Source organism: Bos mutus, chromosome 1, assembly GCF_027580195.1.
Source record: "Bos mutus isolate GX-2022 chromosome 1, NWIPB_WYAK_1.1, whole genome shotgun sequence".
Classification (NCBI taxonomy): Eukaryota; Metazoa; Chordata; class Mammalia; order Artiodactyla; family Bovidae; genus Bos; species Bos mutus.
This window is the reverse complement of record NC_091617.1, coordinates 14,147,334-14,168,697: the sequence shown is the minus strand read 5'-3', so window position 1 is coordinate 14,168,697 and position 21,364 is coordinate 14,147,334. Positions and strand designations below refer to the sequence as shown.

Below are 21,364 nucleotides of genomic sequence, written 5' to 3'. Positions count from 1 at the left end.
CAAATCCTAGTTTTCTTGTTACATTATTTTTCTAGCATGAGGCACTAGGTTTCTTAATAGTGCATACAGATACATCTTTGAAAATTTAAAAATAATATTTGGAATCTCATTGTCCATTTGTATATTGAAACTTTGCATGACAAAATATCAAATTCCCATGGCTGAAAAATATTTTGTTTCTCTAGTCTTTCCTTAAAGTGGGTTCATGGGATAAGAGAATAGTTCTGTCAAAGTTAATAATTTCTCTGGATTCGCACTAGGCTATTTTTCCACACTAAAACCATCTAAATAGTATGGTAAACTTTGATAGGGGAAGCAGATTCTGAAAAAGGCATGAAAATTTTTTTTCCTCCAACACTGTGTTTCTATTGCCTGTTTCTAATTATGGGAAATAAAATAATTGTAATGAAAATGACACTTTTTAAGAGCATGTGAGTTCCAGGTTTGTTGATTCTGTGCTTAAAGAATTCTTATTTGCAACAACACGGGATGCTGTACAGGAATATCTATGTTCTAGCACGGGTGAACCATGAGGTTGCCTGAGTAAGTGCCGTGCACCATGTCACAGAAGGATTTTTATTACTCTACCTGCAAGCTCTGGGAGTGTTAAGAAATATGTTGTTGTTGTTTAGTTACTAAGTCATGTATCGCTCTTTTGTGACCTCATTAATTGTAATCCTCGAGGCTCCTTTGTCTATGGGATTTCCCAGGAAAGAGCACTGGAGTGGGTTGCCATTTCCTCCTCCAGGGGATCTCCCCAACTCAGGGATCAAACCTGTGTCTCCTGAATTGGTAGGCAGATTCTATAATATACCACCGAGCCACAAGGGAAGACTATTAAGGAATATAAATAACATACATTTCCTGAAAAAAAAAAAAAAAAAACTTTAGACATGAAATTCAGAAAAATAAACTAGTATTCAGACAGGTGTGATATATTCAAGATTGGCCTGTTAGTGGAAAATTCAACATAAGAACTCTTGTATCAGTTCCTTTGGATCACAATTTCTTCAATCATGTTTAAAGTATATTAGACATAACTTTAAAAATATGACTTAGAAAATCTTTATTTTGCATATATATTTTTTTCAGAAGTAGTGTTTGTAAAACCCAAATTTGCTTCTGTATCTGTCACTTGAATTGCATACCACTCACATACTGAGCATGCTATTATGATGCTGAGTGGTAAATGTATTTTATCATTTAAAATGATAATTATAAGTTTAAAATGTTATGTAGGCAAATTTTAACATTATCAAGGTCATTTTGAACAATTTTATACAATTGTTATATGACTCTGCTTTTTACCTCTAGATAACACAATATCTCCAGTTTAATCTTCTATCGTTCCATTATACTCTCTTTCCTATCTGCATTGTTATAGTTGAGGAATTGCCCCCCATATTCAACTACAGGCATATAATATTTGATTCATTTTTGCTGCATTATCCCTCTTGCCGTTTCTACTCTGTTAATCAGTCTATTCCACCCTATTCTCTATCACCTCCTTCATGAATCCTTTGTGTATGACTTGTGGAATTTCCTCCAAGCAAATGTCATGAAAAAGTGGCTCCCATCTTTCCCTACCTTTTCATGATATGACTTCAGTCAGTCAGTTCAGTCACTCAGTCATGTTCAACTCTTTGTGACGCCATGGACTGCAGCATGCCTGGCTTCCCCGTCCATCACCAACTCCCGGAGCTTACTCGAACTTATGTTCACTGAGTCCATCATGGATATGACTTCAGAAAGTTCACAACTCTGTTAAAGTTTGCCTCTGGTCTAATGTGATTTGTTAAACTATTAACTGGAGAAATACAAATAAATCATTTATTTTAAGTGATGCAGAGCAGGAATAGAGATGAGGTGTACAGAATGAACTTGTGCACACAGGGGGATGGAGGAGAGGATGGAACAAATTGAGAGAGTAGCATTGAATATTAGTACATAGCTAGTGGGAAGTTGCTGTACAGCACAGGGAGCTTAGCTCTGTTCTCTGATGACATAGAGGGGGGGGACAGGTGTGGTGGGAGGGAGGCTCGAAGACAGGATGTATGTACACATTTGTCTGATTCACATTGTTGTACAGCAGAAATTAACACGTTGAAAAGTAGTTAGATTCTGATAAAAATGATTTTTGAAATATTTCTAGGATGATATTTTAAAGTGTATCCTCTGTCAAAGCAAAGTGCTATAGCATCATTTCAAGACTAAGTCTTAAAACTAAAATTATTCCAAATAGAACATCTATTTAACACATCTCTTACAGGAGTTTTGATTATCTTTTTTCTTTGAACAAAGTGATGATCTAAAAATGACTCTGACTTTCTTGTAGAGTACAATTAGGGTTATAATAAAATATTCATTATATTCCCCAAAGGTAATCAAGAAGTATACTGTAAACTAGAGTTAGAGTGTTTTTTCTGAAGAAAATTTGTAAGAGATATTTCAAATTCTAACATGTCTGTTGCTTAAAACATTGTTTGAAAACCAGACAATAGCTCATGAAATTCAAGTGTGCTAGTAAAGATATTTTCCTGTCTCTTAAGTTGAATATTTCTCAGATAAGATGATTTCTTTTTCAAAATAACTGTATAATCTTTTCTAACTTGAGGTTTAATACAATTATTTTCTTTTATTTTTAAGACACACTTTTTAATGGTCTTGGGCTTGGAGCGGTCATTGGTCTGGGAGTCGCCGCACTCTTGCTAATCCTGGTGGTAACAGATGTCAGCTGCTTCTTTATTCGACAGTGTGGGTTATTGATGTGCATCACCAGGAGAATGTGTGGGAAGAAAAGTGGCTCCAGTGGTAAAAGTAAAGAACTTGAAGAAGGAAAAGCTGCATACCTGTGAGTATCAGACATCTGTGTCACAGTAATGAAAGACTTTTTAAATCACTACAGGGAGTTCACAATTTACATTTTCTTTATGCAAAACTTAGAGTGATATGCAAAAAAAAGTGTTCCATATTAGCATCAACTTCAAAAGTTCTCTCATGTTCCTACCCAGACAAGACCACACTACTGCAGGTAACTCCCCCTCTCCCAGGCAACTACTATTCTGATTTTTTCATCATAGATCATTTTTAGCTTTTATAAAACTTGATATGTGTCTGCCTTCTTTCATTCAACATAATGTTTTAGAATTCATTCATGGTATTCTGTCAGTGATTCATTTCATTTTATTGTTGAGTCATTTCTATTCATTCTTGATTCATATATTTAGGCATTTCATGGCTTCATGCATTATGTCTTAGGCTTAAGGATAGAGGAGAATTCATCTTTGCATGGCTGCATTCTTTTGTTTTGCTTTTAATCTCCAAACCTATTTCAAGCTTACTAGGCATTTCATCTATGACCATTTCTTATGGATATTATGTAAGGAATATTTTCACTTTAAGGGATAGTAAATTGAATAGTACACATTTTCAGTTAAAAAAATTAGTTTAAATATCCCAAAGAGTCACCTGCTCAGTTGTTGGACACAGTGGATAGCAAAGAACAAAATAAAATTAGACTATTTTAATGCTTGAAAGAATAATGAACATATGACATAGTAAATACAGTGGGATCCATTCCTATTCACTATCTCTTGCTATCCTCCTAGAAACATATACTTTCTTATAACTTGCTGTACTTTTAAGTTGCCTGATTAACTAAAGAAGTGTATCACCAAATTTAGCTTTAGTTCATTTTCCCATATACAGAAAACAACATGCTATTTAACATAATTATACATATATTATATATAGATGATACATATATATGCACACATGACTCAAAACTGAATTTTGTATATATTCATTCTTGCTCTACTATTAACTAAATGGAACAAGTATTAGGTAACAAGCACAACCTAGGGATAAAGTGGTGAACAAAACAAACAAGAACTTTATTCACATGGAATTCACATTTTAATGTAAGAATACAGATAATAAATGCTAAAAATAAAACTGTCTGATAGTGATAGGCACTAAAAAGTAAAGAAAAACAGAATGGTATACTGTTACTAGAGTTTCAGTCACTGAAGACCTCTAGCTGGAGGTGAAACTAAACTGAAGAGTGAGTGATCAAGAGTCACAAATATAATGATCAAGGGGAAGAGCATTCTGATCAGGTGTAACAGTAGTACAGAGGCTTTTAAGGCAGGAATGAGCTGACTATGTTAGGCACAAAGTGGATCTGAGTGGAATAAGACAGGTAAAGAAACTGGTACCAATATTAGTTAGGAGAATTGTCTGAGTACAAAAGGATTAAATCTTGTTGGGTTAAATGTTTTTTAAATAGAAAGTGAATAACAGTTTTTATTTTATTTTATTTTTTAAAGATTTATTTAGTTGCTTTGAAGAATGGATTACTGGAAGGTTGGTAGGTGTAAAGGAAAGATATAAAGTTAGGGAGACTAGATAGGAGAATCTTTAAATACTTCCGGTGGAAAGACATGGTCTTCTGTACCAAGATAGTAGTATATAGACATATGAAAGAGTATACCATCCAGATATAGACGAGGTAGAGTCAATTACTAGGAGCTGATTTGACTTTGAGGTGACAGCAAGAGAGAAATCAGAAAGAACCTTCTTGTTTTGTCTTACTTGTCTAGAAGGATGTTGGTGACCATGTGCAAAACAACCTGGTGTATCCAAGCTCTGTTGTTTGCTTCTATTTGACTTTATTAATTGGTAGTTTATCCACCAACACTTCTGTTTGTAATTCCTGCTGAGATCGATTAACTTTAAAGTCTTGGAAAGATGAAAGCGCATGGTTCATTTCATGCTTGTTGTCCATCATATCTTTTAAAATCATGATTTCCCCCGCCTTAGGGAAAAAGTTTTTAACTTTTTCAAAAAGTCATTGTTGTTTTTTTTTTTTAATTTTATTTTTAAACTTCACAATATTGTATTGGTTTTACCAAATATTGAAATGAATCCGCCACAGGTATACATGTATTCCCGATCCTGAACCCTCCTCCCTCCTCCCTCCCCATACCATCCCTCTGGGTTGTCCCAGTGCACCAGCCCCAAGCATCCAGTATCCTGCATCGAACCTGGACTGGTGACTCATTCCATATATGATATTATACGTATTTCAATGCCATTCTCCCAAATCATCCCACCCTCTCCCTCTCCCACAGAGTCCAAAAGACTGTTCTATACATCAGTGTCTCTTTTGCTGTCTCGTATACAGGGTTATTGTTACCATCTTCCTAAATTCCATATATATGCGTTAATATACTGTATTGGTGTTTTTCTTTCTGGCTTACTTCACTCTGTATAATAGGCTCCAGTTTCATCCACCTCATTAGAACTGATTCAAATGTTTTCTTTTTAATGGCTGAGTAATACTCCATTGTGTATATGTACCATAGCTTTCTTATCCATTCATCTGCTGATGGACATCTACGTTGCTTCCATGTCCTGGCTATTATAAACAGTGCTGTGATGAACACTGGGGTACACGTGTCTCTTTCCCTTCTGGTTTCCTCAGTGTGTATGCCCAGCAGTAGGATTGCTGGATCATAAGGCAGTTCTATTTCCAGTTTTTTAAGGAATCTCCACACTGTTCTCCATAGTGGCTTGTACTAGTTTGCATTCCCACCAACAGTGTAAGAAATTAACAATAACACGATAATAGTGGGAGACTTTAATACCCCACTCACACCTATGGATAGATCAAATAAACAGAAAATTAACAAGGAAACACAAACTTTAAATGATACAATAGGCCAGTTAGACCTAATTGATATCTATAGGACATTTCATCCCAAAACAATTAATTTCACCTTTTTCTCAAGTGCACATGGAACCTTCTCCAGGATAGATCACATCCTGGGCCATAAATCTAGACTTGATAAATTCAAAAACATTGAAATCATTCCAAAGAGTCATTGTTTCAACTAAAAAATATATAGAAAATCTCAATGAGAGATAGAATATAATTAATTTGATTTATTGAATATATACTATTTTCTAAACATGATCTCAAGCATTCTTGGACTAGTCTTTTGATGTGATCAGAAGTTATAAGACAGTATATTCATTTCAAAACACATTAACTACATACTTAGAGCATCTTTATTTGAATAATATTATATTGCAGAAAAAATGAGAAAGTTGATGGTATACAAGATAGCATTTGTATAAACTCCTAGAGTATTCCATTATTTGGCTTTTATTGCAAATTAGCATCTATCTTGTATTATCATAGTTCATCTTATAAAATGGCTAATTATTACTATTTTCTTAAACTACATGTATACTCTCATTTACCCAGGCATTGATTTGCAATAGCAAATACTATTGAACACCTAGGTAACCAGGCACTTTGGCACTAGTGGTAAAGAACACTCTTGCCAATACAGATGTAAGAGGCACAGATTCGATCCCTGGGTCAAACCCACTCCAGTATTGTTGCCTGGAAAATCTCATGGACAGAGGAGCCTGGCAGGCTATGAACAAAGGGTCACAAAGACGGAGCACATGCACATCTAAGATTCAGAGATACAAATGTGAGGAAAAACAAACTAGTCCCTGCTATTGGCTTGTTACTCTGATGGGAAACACACTTTGGCTTAAACAAAAAAAATCATCAAATGGATAAATAAATAAGAATGTTTTGTGTAAATGTTAACTTTTTAGAAGAGAATTTACCTAATCAGATTTATATAAGCAAGTTGTAAAAAGAATAAGATATAAACAATAATAGCAGATGACTAGTCAGTGTGTGTATATGTGTGTGGATTCTAGTGCATGTGTGTTCAGTTGTGTCTGACTCTGTAACCCCATGGACTAGGGCCAGTCAGACTCCTCTGTCCAAGGAACTTTCCAGGCAAGAACACTGGAGTGTTACCTTCTCAAGGGGATCTTCCTGACCCAGGGATCAAACCCATGTCTCTTTTGTCTCCTGCATTGGCAGGTGGATTCTTTACCAACTGCACCACCTGGGCAGCCCCCATGAGTGTGATTTGCTTTTGCACAGGCATGAAGAGGGATACCCAAATCCAGCCCCCTTTGCTACCACATGGGAAAAGGGAGTTATACCCAGATACCTCATGTCATAAATTTTATGCATCAACATGTTTTTTATTTATTTCCCAAAAGAAAGTGAGTGATCAGATTTTAAATTTGAATTATTTTGTGGAATATTTAACACAGTTTTGATGAAAAGAATTCTAGACAAAATGGAATTTCTTCTTTCTATTTTTTTCTGAACAATATTTGGCTAGATAAATTTCAATGGAAAAAAGATTCTTAGTAAATACTCCATTCTAGCCACATTGGATTTATTTAAAGGGTGATGAGATTTTGTGGAGATTTTTAGCTATGTTCTGTAATGCACCCATTCTTGCATTTTATAGGTGAGGTTTTATTTTTCTTTATTTTTCTAGGAAAGATGGATCAAAAGAACCAATAGTGGAGATGAGAACAGAGGACGAAAGAATTACTAATCATGAAGATGGGAGCCCAGTAAATGAGCCAAATGAAACCACACCACTAACAGAACCTGAGTATGTAGCTTGGAATCCTTAATTATTTTTGGATAAATATTTGTAAACTGACTATCACATTATCATTATCAATAGCATGTCTTGACAAATAACATTTTTAAAACAATGTTTCTTCTTCAATGAAAGTACATGTGAATATCAAAATTGAGATATTTCACATAAAGATTTTGTATCAGTGTAGGAGAAAATCTCCTGTTTAAATATATATTCATTGAGGGTGGGATGATTTGGGAGAATGGCATTGAAACATGTATATTATCATATGTGAAATGAATCCCCACTCCAGGTTCGATGCATTATACAAGATGCTCAGGGCTGGTGCACTGGGATGACCCAGAGGGATGGGATAGGGAGGGAAATGAGAGGTGGGTTCAGGATGGGGAACACATGTACACCCATAAAAATAAACAAATAAATAAATAAATATTCATAAGTTTACGCAAATATAGCAGAATAATGGAAGCATGTTTCAAATTTGGACTTTCCTGCACTGATCTTGCTGTAAGAAAGTGATACTTTCAAAATGTGATTGATTTTACTGAAATAAAAATATATCAGGAAATTAGTTACTGCTTTGACTATGAATACAGAGTTGTAAAATAGAAATAAATAGTGTGAAATAAATATGTCTATTTTTCAAATGTATGTTTGTCAAGAAGAAGAGATGCTGTTAAATAATCTATTATTTCAATGATGCTTGGTCTCCAGTCAAAGCTATGTTATTTACTTAGTTCTGCATCCAGCAGAACTTGATTAAAACCATGATTAATACTTCAGCTAAACCCACAAAAATGGACATGTGCAAAAATGATGTTCATGAATATGAAGGTTAAAATGTTTAGAAACAAAGGTATTATTAGAAAGTAATAACAGCAGTATTCAACTGAATATATTCCCCTTATGGTGAATGGGCTTGCATAACTCAATGAAGATATGAGCCACACCATGTAAGGCCACCCCAGATGGACCACTCATAGTGAAGAGTTCTGACAAAACGTGATCCACTGGAGGAGGGAATGGCAAACCACTCCAATATACTAGCATGGGAACCCCACAGACCGTATAAAAAGCAAAAAGGTATGACACTGAAAGATAACCCCCCAGGTCATAAGGTGTCCAGTGTGCTGCTGGGGAGACTGGAGGACAGCTACTAACAGCTTCAGGAAGAAGGAAGGTGCGGGACCAGTTGTGGATGTGTCTGGTGATGAAAGTAAAATCCGATGCTGCAAAGAACAGTATTGCATGTGAACCTGGAATGTTAGATCTATGAATCAAGGTAAATCGGTCATGGTCAAGCAGGACAGAGCAAGAATAAACATCATCTTAGGAATTAGTGAAAATGCCAGTCCAGGTTCAATGCACGATACTGGATGCTTGGGGCTAGTGCACTGGGACTACCCAGAGGGATGGTATGGGGAGGGAGGAGGGAGGAGGGTTCAGGATGGGGAGCACATGTATACCTGTGATGGATTCATTTTGATGTTTGGCAGAACTAATACAATTGTGTGGAGTTTGAAAATAAAATTAAAAAAAATAAACATTATAGTTGGAAAGAAAATAAAATGGACAGGAATGGGTGAATTTAATTCAGACGACCATTACATCTACTCCTATGGGCAAGAATCCAAAGGAAGAAATGGAATAGCCCTTATATTAAACAAAAGAATGAAAAATGCAGTTCTGGGTGTAACCTCAAAAATGACAGAATGGCCTCGGTTTGTTCCCAAGGCAAACCATTCAACATCACAGTAATCCAAGTTTATGCCCCAATGACTGATGCCAAAGAACCTGAAGTTGATCAGTTCTATGAAGACCTAGGAGACTTCCTAGAACTAACCCCCAAAAAGATGTCCGATTCATCATAGGGGATTGGAATGCAAAAGTTTGAAGTCAAGAGACACCTGGAAAGACAGGCCAGTTTGGCCTTGGAGTACAAAATGAAGCAGAGAAAAGGCTAACAGAATTCTGCCAAGAGAACAGAATATATAACAGGACTATATACAGCTATATATCAGAACTGATTATAGCAAACACGCTTTTACAACTGCACAAGAGACAACTTTACACATGGACATCACCACATGGTCAGTACAAAATCAGAATAATTACATTCTTTAGCTGAAGATGGAGTAGATGAATATAGTCAGCAAAAATAAGACATGGAGCTGACTGTGGCTCAGATCATCAGCTCCTTATAGCAAAATTCAGGTTTACACTAAAGAAAGTGGGGGAAAACTACTAGGCCAGTCATGCAACTTAAATCAAATCCCCTATGAATATACAATGGGGGTGATGAATAGATTCAAGGGATTAGATCTAGTAACAGAGTGCCCGAATAACTTTGGACAGAGGTTTGTAATATTGGTCAGGAGGCAGCAAACAAAACCATTCCAAAGAAAAAGAAATGCAAGAAGGCAAAGTGGTTGTCTGAGTAGGCTCTACAGAAAGCTGAAGAAAAAGAGAAGTGAAAATCAAGGGGGGAAAGGTACATCAGACATGGAACAACAAACTGGTTCAAAACTGGGGAAACAGTACGTCAAGGCTGTTGTCACCCTGCTTGTTTAACTTATATGCAGAGTACATCATGCAAAATGCCTGGCTGGATGAAACTCAGTTTGATTACTAGGATACCACTTTAATGACAGAAAGCCAAAAGAGTCTCCAGAGGGTGAAGGAGGAGAGTAAAAGAGTCAGCTTAAAACTCAATATTGAAAAAAATAAAACTAAGATCATGGCATCCGGTCTCATCACTTCATGGTAAAAAGAAGGGGAAAAGGTGGAAGCAGTGACAGATTTTGTCTTCTTGGGCTCTAAAACCACTGCAAATGTCAAAGCAATTAGATAATTGCTTCTAATTTCATAGGAAAGCCATGACAAACCTAGACAGTGTGTTAAAAAGTAGAGACATTACTTTGCCAACAAAGGTGCAGATAGTCAAGGCAACGGTCTTTCCAGTAGTCATGTGGAGAGACTGGACAGTAAAGATGTTCACATCCAGTTCTCTGGATGTGAGAACTGGACAGTAAAGAAGGCAGAATACTGAAAAATTGATGCTTTAGAACTGTGTTGCTGGAGAAGACTCCTGAAAGTCCCTTGGACAGCAAGGAGATAAATCCAGTCACTCCTGAAGGAAATCAACCCTAAATATTCATTGGAAGAACTGATGCTGAAGTTGAACCCTCAATACTTTGGCCACCTAATGCCAATAGCTGACTTATTGGAAAAGACCCTGACGCTGTGGAAAACTGAAGACAGAAGGAGAAGAGGATGACAGAGGATGAGATGGTTGGATGGCATCACCGACTCAATGACAGCAACTTGGGCAAACTCGAGGAGACGGTGATGGACAGGAAAGCATGACATGCTGTAGTCCATGGGGTTGTAAAGAGTTGGACACGACTTGGTGACTGAACAACAATAACAATTGAAAATATTTGATACTGCCAAAATCAGGGTGATCACATTATTCTTTAAATACTGCTTACCAAAACGACATTTATATTTTATTGTTAAAAAACATCATTTTTCTTTACTAGCTAGTATTCTCTTGGAGATAAATTTGATTTAGGCTTCTCATCCTAAATCAAAGGCTGAGTGTTGTCACAGGTGAAGAAAATGACTTTTTTATAAATCCCCTTTATCTTCACTCAAGGGGAAAAATAATAATAATAATAATAATATTTAGACAAAGGTAGCAGTACTACTCTGAAGCTTTAATTTTGGTTTAAATCTTCAGGCCCTTTTTAATGACTTCAGTTAGGGATTATTACACTCTAATTTGAAGTTGACTCTTGCAGAGGTAGTTTTTTAGTTTGGGTTCTGTACACTCCCCTTCAGAAATCAGAAATCTTTTCAATAAACAAAATATTATACAACAAAGAAACTTCCTACCTGTTAGTTAACATTTACTATGATATAATGGTGTATGAAAGCTGGCTATGAAAATGCCCTTATATAGAACAGGGCTATATTTTGAAAGAAAACAAAACAAAATCAAAGCAAGATAATTTAATAATTATTCCGATTCTCAATTAAAAAATATTTAACATAAAAATAACAAAATTAACAGTAATCTTTAAAAATATAATTTAACATAAGCATAAGTAATGAATAAATATACATATACAAAAATATACCATCCAAGAGTTAATTGAAAACACTGATTAATTACAAGTGTAATAAATACTTCTGTAAGAGATATATTGAATTTAAACATCTTGCTGCACTCCTGTTTAAGCTCTAAGTTTCTGTATATTTTGCTGCTAGAAGTAACTCATTGTTTTTATACTCCTTTATGGCTGATATTTTCAGTTCTTGGGAAAAACAGACAAGAAGAATTCTGAATGCACTATTTATAATAATCATAAAAGAGAGCCTGACTGAATAGTTTTAAGATAGATGATACTTCACTCCCAGCAATGAAATGATTTACTTTTGATTGTTTTGTTTTCATGTAATAGCTTTGACTTTCAGAAGACAATGTCTTTCTCTTCTCATTCAGATATATTAAAAAATTGCAAATATATCCCAGAGGAACTAGCACAGTAGCATTCATTATTCCATACAATGGTGAGGTTAAAGTCACAGAGGTGAATTCTATTTGTAACTTAATTATTACTTTAACAAACCTGATTTTTTTTATTCATTCTATTATGTGTGTGTGTGTGTGTGTTAGTCATTTAGTCATGTTCACTGTTTGCGACACCATGGATTGTAGCCTGCCAGACTCCTCTGTCCCTGGAATTCTCTAGGCAAGAATGCTGGAATGGTTGCCATTCCCTTCTCCAGGGAGTCTTGTCAACCCAGGGATTGAATCCCAGTCTCCCACATTGCAGGCAGATTCTTTACCATCTGAGCCACCTAATTGTACTCCATTTCCTTCTACAAAACAATAATTTATATATTTATGGATATCACTTAAAGAGCCTTAGCCAATTGTCTATTATTTTTATATTCTCTTCCAGAAAATTGCCTTTAAAAGAAGAAAATGGGAAAGAAGTCCTAAATCCAGAAACGATAGAAATTAAGGTTTCTAACGACATCATTCAATCAAAAGAAGATGACAGCAAAGCATAACAGGAAGATTACAGTCTTGAATGATGAATGCTACAAAGAGCATTTGGATTGCAGTGACCCTATGACCAAAATTATTCCACTGACCTTAATTTCTTGGGAAACTTCTAGCTTGGAATAGCTTGTACACGTATACATAAGATCCAATATTCCTGCCCATGGTCCATTTCCTTTTGTTGTTATTGTTGTACTGTTGTTGCTTATTTTGTTATGAATTTAAATAGAGACCTGACTGGCACCAACTCTTGTGTATTCAATTGACTCTATGATTGAAGTACTGCAATTTATTATATAGGTAAAATGCTCTATTTCTTCAGAAGTGTATTTCCTACCACAACCTCTCCACAAATAGGAGTTTAAGAAAAAGCAAAACAAAAGCTTTGTGAGCTAAATGTATAAAAAAGCCCTGCATGTTTTTTAGTACAATTTTGGGCAAATAGATTATTAAAGTGGATTTCAGGTTAAGATGAAAATACTTAAGGTTACACTTTTCATCCAGAGAACTTCAGGGAATTTAGGCTTGAAGGAGCTAGTTATCTTTAGCAGATGTTAAATATTGAGAGACACTTTGGGAAATTCTTTTTAAGTTATAATTACAGTGCTACGTCAATGTTAATTGTTAATAAATAGACGCTGAAGTGCCAGATCAAAATTGTTACCCATTTGAACGAATATTAGTTGTGTGTAAAATTAGATTAGAAAGACTCCATAAATCTCTATCTCTTATAGATGCCACATTCACTCATAATGGATTACACACAATGAAAATGTATTGCAAGTGAAATACTATTGATTTTTTGCCCTCAGCTTCAAATAAAGTAAACTGAAATGGGAACAATATCAATGTTGTCTTGATATATTTATAAATGTGATATATGTGGTTATCTTTTACTTTTTAAAGTAATTTTAATCAAAAAATGTCTTTAGTGTTTAAATACTGCAAATCATATCCTCAGATACATTTTCCCCATTATTTTAGATAATCTCTCTTTAAAAATTCATTTTCCCAATGTTATAGGTTAACCATTATATGTAATTGGCTAATGGAACTTAAGATCCTTAGTGGTTAAGTTATGGAGAAATTAACATTAAACATTGCCATAAAAGTGTCAGTGACAAATGATTAAATCACCACTATGTCTTTTTATTCTGGATGTGGTAGCTAGAAGTCATTTTAAGATTTTGATAAACAATTTTGGTTGAAGAAGTTCCTCAGATAATCAACACAAATTTTCTAATATTACTTATTAGTAATATGTACCAGAAGAAATACATATTAACTTCCAAGCTATGCAAGCTCCCAGAGGTAAAAGGCTGAAAAATACTTTTCACTTATATATGAGGTTAAAAATATGTATTTATGATTATAAGTAGACATACCAAATGGGAGCAAGTTGTAGGTTACTTCTTACCCTAGAGAGCCAAAGGTTTCTTTAGGCCCCATCACATTCATAACTTTTCGTGTTTCAGGTGGTGAAGCTTAAATATAACAGACAGGTTAGGAAATGCAGACCAATAGAACGTTGGAGGAAAGTCTTAACAGTGGAGAGTGATACTGCTGCTTTAGGGTATCTCTCTATGGGGATCTTTTGACAAATATTAAGTGTAATACTAACGTCACTCATGAACGCTTTTATTTACAAAGTGCTTAAAACTGTCAACTTAGGAGAGACAACTAACTCTCCAAAACTATGGTTATTAGAGGACAGAAGGTGCCCATCTGCACTTTCAGGCACTAAATCTCCACAGTGTCCTTGCCATGATGTACAGGGTTATACGATGCAGGAATCTCTCCTTGCTATCCTTTCAGGCACATCCTCAAGAAAAAACTTCCTGTGCCTACCTAGGAATTTGAGTAGGAATTATCTAACTGGTCTCTTAACGAATTTGACTGTTGCTGTTTAAGTTATGCTTTTCTGATCATCTCTTCGCTTTATTTTACTTTCTTTTTCCTTTGTTTTCCCTTTTGTATCAATGTGCTAAAACTAAGAAAAAAAATACTTGAATTAGTTTGTGCAGAGTAACTGGGCTTAGCAAAGTGTCCAGGAAGCAATCGGCATGGATGCTTATTTTTCCAGGATAGGGCTACATGGTTTTAAAGTAAATACAGTGAAAGAAAAACTTAAGAAAGCAGTTTAGCATGTTTACTCTTGTGATATCTGTGCTATACTTCAAGAGCAGAGAAATCATAATAAAGAACAAAGATTTTTGTTTCCTCAGTCTGAAAGTTCTGATTCTGTCATTTCTTTGGACTTTTCACCATAAAGCAGTTTGATTAAATAATTCTTTTATATATATATATAAGTACATTATATATAAATATGTAGGCTGTTAAATTTTTGGCCACCAATGTGGAGTGATGATCTGAAGTTAACAGATAATCTGAAACTAATTGTAAACAGACTGTTTCAAGTGCATTGTTTCAATTGTCTGAGTGGTCCTTATCTCTTGTCCTTGAAATCCATGCCCTGCAACAGCAAGGCTATACTGTGATAAACCTTTTTTTTTTCTTTCTTTCTTTTTTTTTTTTTCAAAGCATTTCAATGGAATACTCCAAAAGACTCTACTTGTAAAAGTTTCAAAATGAGAGCTGGTTTGTAGTAAATTGTAAAATATGAGTAGACCTGAAATGATCTGTTTATTTTTCATTCTTATTCTAAACTAAACATATCCATACATCTGTATAAATATTATTTTTAATGTCTGAGAGTACTCTTAAATGTTAGTATAAAATGTCAAAAGATTGAACTGAATATAGGTAGTGTTAAATAATTGGAACGCTGTGCTATTTTAAAGAAGCAAAAACATCACTGAAAATTCTGGTATTTCTTGATAGGTTATGTGCAATTAGGCAGTGACAATCTATATTCAATGACATATAAAAGAGAAAAGTAATATTAGAATTTTAATATGTATTTTGTTTTTAAGACTGGCACAAATTAATGTGTCAATATACTTTACAATGATCTGCAAAGAAATTTTAAAATTTTGATTTCTAAAGATTTATTTATTATTTTTGTGGATTGACTTATGGCCATTCGATTGATTCTAACATCTAACATTAATATTAATGTAATGCTTCTCAATTTTTCCTGCATTTTTTACTACTAATACCTACAAAAGCATTTTTTCAAAGGCTATTTGATCCAGAAACATTTACATGAATCTTGGTTTTGAATTAAACATTTATATAAATAGAAGATTTTTATTAATAAAATTATTTATTTGAGTGCCAACAATTAATTGTAACTTTATACTCATACCTTAAGTTTATGCTTCTTATTTTAAATAATTAAGAGGTATTTGTGCCTTTGGATTAGCATGATCTTTATTAAAAGAAAAAAGAACTGCAATCTCTATTGATATATTTTGCTTATATCTATGACACTTGAATGATACTGTCTTATCTATATTTAGTGAATAAGCTCAGTTCAGGCTACTTCACCTTGAATACAAAATCTCAATAAAACAAATTATTCTGTGTAACTTATTTCCACTCTTGATAAAGCGATTCTTTTAATGCACACATAAAACATACTTATATTGTTCTGTATCGTTGTTCTAGACAATAAATACCTTCTAGATATTGTTGAAATTGAGTTTTACTAGTTGTGAAACAAAGACAACAGACTACTATTTCAAATAGGATAAATTATTATGGTGTCACTTGGGTCTACATTATTCCTGTTATATATTTGACTGGGGATCATAAACCATCCTTTATTGTTGACGATAAGATAATAATTGATGAAAATATCTACAACTGAAGTGGTAGAAAGAACAATCTCAATTTCTTAATTTTAGGAAATATTGAAATAGCATATTACAATTACATATTAAATTTGCAATGTTGTTTTTCATGAAGAATAATGTAAATGCTCAAGTTCAATACCTCATGGGTTCTTTTTCATAATCATATCCAAAGAGCTTATTCAACAGACTTTATAAGTAGATGAAATTACAGTTTTTAAATGAGATGGATTGCATTATTCATCTTTAGAAAGAAAAGATTTGCATCTTCATATTAACCCTTTAAATCATTATTGCATTGTCTTTCACACTGAAATCACATATGGATGTGTTAGCATATGCCAAAATTCAACTGTGGAAGGCTCATAAAAATGAAACACTTCAATCCTAAAGTGAAAATTTCTCAAAAATGTCTTCTACTTACAGACTTAATAATGTTGAGATGAAGTGATTACACATGTAACTGAGTCTATATGTAGCAATTGCTGAACAAATATGATTTCCTTCCAAGTTCCTCTTCTTCCTTCTTAAAAATTGTATTTTCTCATTAGATGCAGCTATTTAACAACATTACACACAATGCTAATAATTTCTTCTCTTAAGCTCATACTATATGCAACATTTAATATTTATTTAGTAAACATAGTTAATATCCTTAGAAAAATTGTTTATTATTCACTATAGGATTTTACTGACACCTTAACTACATTAGTTGGTACCACTACTGTAATTTCTTAAATATTTTCAGGATTTTAACCACATGATGTTCTTAATATAAAAATTGCCCATACAAAGTTAATATTGCCACTTATTTTAATCGTTTTCCTAAAATTAAAGCGTATATCTTTTAGCATCTGGTCTTAGCCTTCCTTGGAAAAATGAAGTATTGACTATTGGAGCATTTCAATCACAACCAGACATTGGAGAATAGATGAAACAAAGAGCTGAAAAAATTCAGAAAGGCAAACTGAGCTCTGACACTAGGAGTAGGTAAGAAGGACCATCATGTGAGAAGTGTTGGAGCAAGGACAAGGAAGATTGTATAGATAAAAATTAAGGCCAATAATACTGATGCAAAGGAGGAAACTTACAGAAATCCAGAGAAGAGAATTAACATACATAGAAGCTATGATTCAACTTTGCAAATAGGAGTTATTTTAGAGAAAAACAGGCATTATGTAAAATAAATGGTACTGTTAAAGAGAAAAAATATCTATTCCAAGTTTTGAAGGGATGCTCATGGTTTAGCATTTGCCTCTAAACTCTGTTAGGCATCTGTAAACTTAGAAATAAAGTTTAAAAAAGAATCTTATTTTTTGGTATGTGAATTCTATGCTGTGCTCAGTATGCGTTGAAACATGCTGCCTTTTATTTTCTTTAACTTATATATGCCATTCAAATTCTATATTGTTAAGTTAGCGACCACAAAGTTTTCTTTTTGTTTCAATAGAGTATGTCCCTATGAAATGCTGTGTATATATGTCTAAACTGTAAAAATGATACTGCAAATGTTGAAGTTTTGTATTTATGAAAGACATTGAAAGTATGGCTTACAGTATATCAAAATTGTCACTCTTCACCATTTGTATATTAATAGTAAAATACTTTTACTTTAATAAAGTGTTGCATTTATGTTTATTTTGAATAGTATCTTGCAATGAATGAGCTTATGACTTTACAATTTTTTTTTTTTTTTTTGAAAGAGGTTCCCAGACCTATCTCTATACTTTCAAAAGAAGAGAATGCTTTCTGTCATCTTGCCTCATCCTGACTCAATCTTTTGGCTTCTATACCTTGTCCAGTCAGAGAATGTAATGAATAAACACTTGGTAAGAGCAGTGAATCTCAAACCATGGCCCCTAGACCAGTAGCATTGACACCACCTGGGAACTTATTAAAAATGTAAACTTCTGGACCCCACCATGGACCTAAAAATCAGAATAATCTGGGAGAGGGGCCCAGGAGCCTGTCTTTCTAACAAGCCATCCCGGTACTTCTGAGGCACATAGAAATTTGATATGCACTTGGTAAAAAGACACCTTAGAAATAAGATAGTTCTAGTTTATGTCACAATTTTATTTCTCACGTTGATCATTTTTTTAGGACTTTGTGAGTTATAAAAAAAGTTAATCATTGCTCAGAAGTTTTAACAAATATTTTCTTTAATTTTATTTTTAAAACTAAATTTAATTCATTCTTAAAATGAAAAAAAAATGACCAAACTTTCACAAGGGATAACTTTCAGTATAAGCTTTATTTATTATTATTATTTTTTTTCAGTGTTACAGCTCTATTTTATTTAGAAGATAGCAGGAGAATCCAAGACTTGAAGAGAAGAGAGTGGAGGAGTGTGTGGGGAGCGAGGGAGAGAGAGAGTGAGAGTGAGAGAGAGAGAGAGCGCGCATGCACACGGGAGACAGAATCCATGAGAAAGCACTTTGGCTCCTCCTTTTATATGTTTTTTCTTCCACCTGGGCCTGCCCTATGCAAATTAGGCTTAGCCAGGAGTGCTGTTTGTTCTGCCTGAAGTCTTCACTCTGGTCCTCGGACCTTCCTTGTCTTTTAGCCACTGCCATTTTGGACTCCTTTTCCCTATTCTACCTACCTAACATTCCCCCCCTCAAGAGATGTGAGGCCCAATTCTTTGGGAATAGGGGCGTCGAGGTCTTTCTGGCTACTTCCTGCTGAACTGGGGCAGCGAGGGGTATTGGGCCTCCCCCTCTTGCTAGTCTCAATCCTCAGAGTCCTTATAGCGGTGTCCAAGGGTGTGTGATATTTTCCGTGGTCAGCTGTAGTTTTATATCTTTGTTGAACTGGCACTGCATGTTGTAGCTGGTTGACCTGGGCAGAGACAAAACAGGTTAGACAATTGACAGTACATGGAATAATCATAGGCATCATCAATATAGCATAACAAGGACTAGTAGGGACATTGGTCAATTTTAAATTCACATGGCCAGGATAGCTCAAGTCCCTCTTTGTTCAGGAATCAGAAGATCTATCTCCTGTCTGTTTTGGAGTACAGTCTCTGTCAAGCTGTGTTGGCTCCTTAGAGCTATCCTGAGAAATCTTATCCCCAGAAACCAGGTTTTGGGGGTGTTCATTAGAATGACACTCATTGGTAGTTCTGAATAGGTATCTGAGATCTCCCAGGGGCTCACAGGTGTATCAAGTGTCCTCTTCTGTTTTCTTCCATGGCTTGACTCATGAGTAGTGAATCCAGGAGTCATGTCCTGGTACCTTGACTGCTGTTGGGGTAGAAAGTATTACAGGGTAGGGGCCCTTCCATGTGGGCTGGAGTTGAGCCTTTGGGGACCCATCTTTCCAGACTTTAATTAGGACTTGAGTTCCTGGAGCATATAGTGGTGACTCTTTAGAATCTTTTGGGTCCTGGTTCATACCCCACAAGCGTATATCCTGTTGGAATTGCCCAATGGCCATGGTATAAGATTGGAGGGTCTGAACCTCTGGATCTAAGAAGAGGTCATTGACATAAACAAAAGGTCTCCCACATAGCATCTCATAAGGACTAAGACCAACCTGTTCCTTAGGGACAATGTGGGTGTGGAGGAAAGCTATTGGTAAAGCCTCCTTCCATCCCAGGGAGGTCTCCTGGGTTATCTTTTTTATCGCTGATTTTAAGAATTGATTGGCTCTTTCTACTTTTCCTGAAGACTGAGGCCTCCAGGCACAATGGAGATAATAAGTAATGCCCGATGATTTAGAGACCCCTTGGGTGACCTTAGAATTAAATGATGTCCCATTGTCACTTTGTAAATTGCCCAAACACACACACAAACATAGACACACACACACACACACTTATATGTATACATAGACATATATATGTATATATAGTTAAAAGTAGCATTAGATAAGCTTTGAAGAGTGAAAAATGGAGAAATTTAAATTTTGTATTGTTTCTTATATTAATTAATTTTATTTAGCAGATATTGTTGCTTAGTCATGAAGTCATGTCCAACTCTGTGACACCATGGACAGAAACACACCAGATTTTTTTGACCATTCATCGACTAAATGGACATGAGTTTGAGCAAATATGGGAAATACTGAAGGACAGAGAAGCCTCAAATTCTAAAAGACACTGCTGCTAAATTGCTGCACACAATATGCCAGGGAATTTGGAAAACTCAGCAGTGGCCACAGGACTGGAAAAGGAGAGTTTTCATTCTAATCCCAAAGAAAGGCAATGCCAAAAAATGTTCTAACTACCACACAATTGCACTCATCTCACACTCTAGCAAAGTAGGGCTCAAAATTCTCCAAGATAGGTCTTTTCCAATGAGTCATCTCTTCTTATCAGGTGGTCTATATATTGGAGCTTCAGCAACAGCATCAGTCCTTCCAATAAATATTGAAGGCTCATTTCTTTTAGTACTGACTTGTTTGATCTCCTTGCATTTCAATGGACTCTCAAGTGTCTTCTCCAGCACCAAGGTTGAAAACATCAATTCTTAAGTGCTCAGCCTTCTATATGGTGCAACTCTAACACCTGTATATGACCACTGGAAAAACCATAGCTTTGACTATATGGACCTTTGTCGACAAAGCAATGTCTTTGCTTTTTAATATGCTGTCTAGGTTTGTCACAGCTTTTCTTCCAAGGATCAAGTGTCTCTTAATGGCATGGCTACTGTCACCGTCCCCAGTGATTTTGGAGCCCAAGTAAAGAAAATCAATCACTGCTTCCACTTTCCCCCTATTTGCAATGAAGTGATGGGACTGAATGTCATGATCTTAGATTCTTGAATGTTGAGTGTTAAGCCACCTTTTTAACTCTTCTCTTTCACTCTCATCAAGAGGCTCTTTATTTCTTCTTCCATTTCTGTCATTAGAATGGTATGATCTGCATGTGTGAGATTGTTGATATTTCTCCCAGCAATTTTGATTCCAAATTGTGTCATCCAGTTTGGCATTTCACATGATGTACTCTGCATATAAGTTAAATAAAAAAATACGGTAATTTGAGCATTCTTTGGCATTGCCCTTCTTTGGGATTAGAATGAAAACTGACC

At 35.0% G+C, this 21,364-nt stretch overlaps 1 protein-coding gene across 1 annotated transcript in view; it reads left to right on the top strand.

Annotated features, from left to right (window-relative positions):
* Positions 1–17,973, top strand: part of NCAM2 (neural cell adhesion molecule 2) — a 568,041-nt gene extending 550,068 nt beyond the window's left edge. Inside the window, exons 16-18 of the mRNA XM_005895596.2 lie at positions 2,647–2,851; positions 7,386–7,505; positions 12,470–17,973. Coding sequence (XP_005895658.2) covers positions 2,647–2,851; positions 7,386–7,505; positions 12,470–12,581 — 437 coding nt within the window. The 3' untranslated portion in view covers positions 12,582–17,973. The remainder of the gene's footprint in view (positions 1–2,646; positions 2,852–7,385; positions 7,506–12,469) is intronic.
* Positions 17,974–21,364: the final 3,391 nt, after the last annotated feature.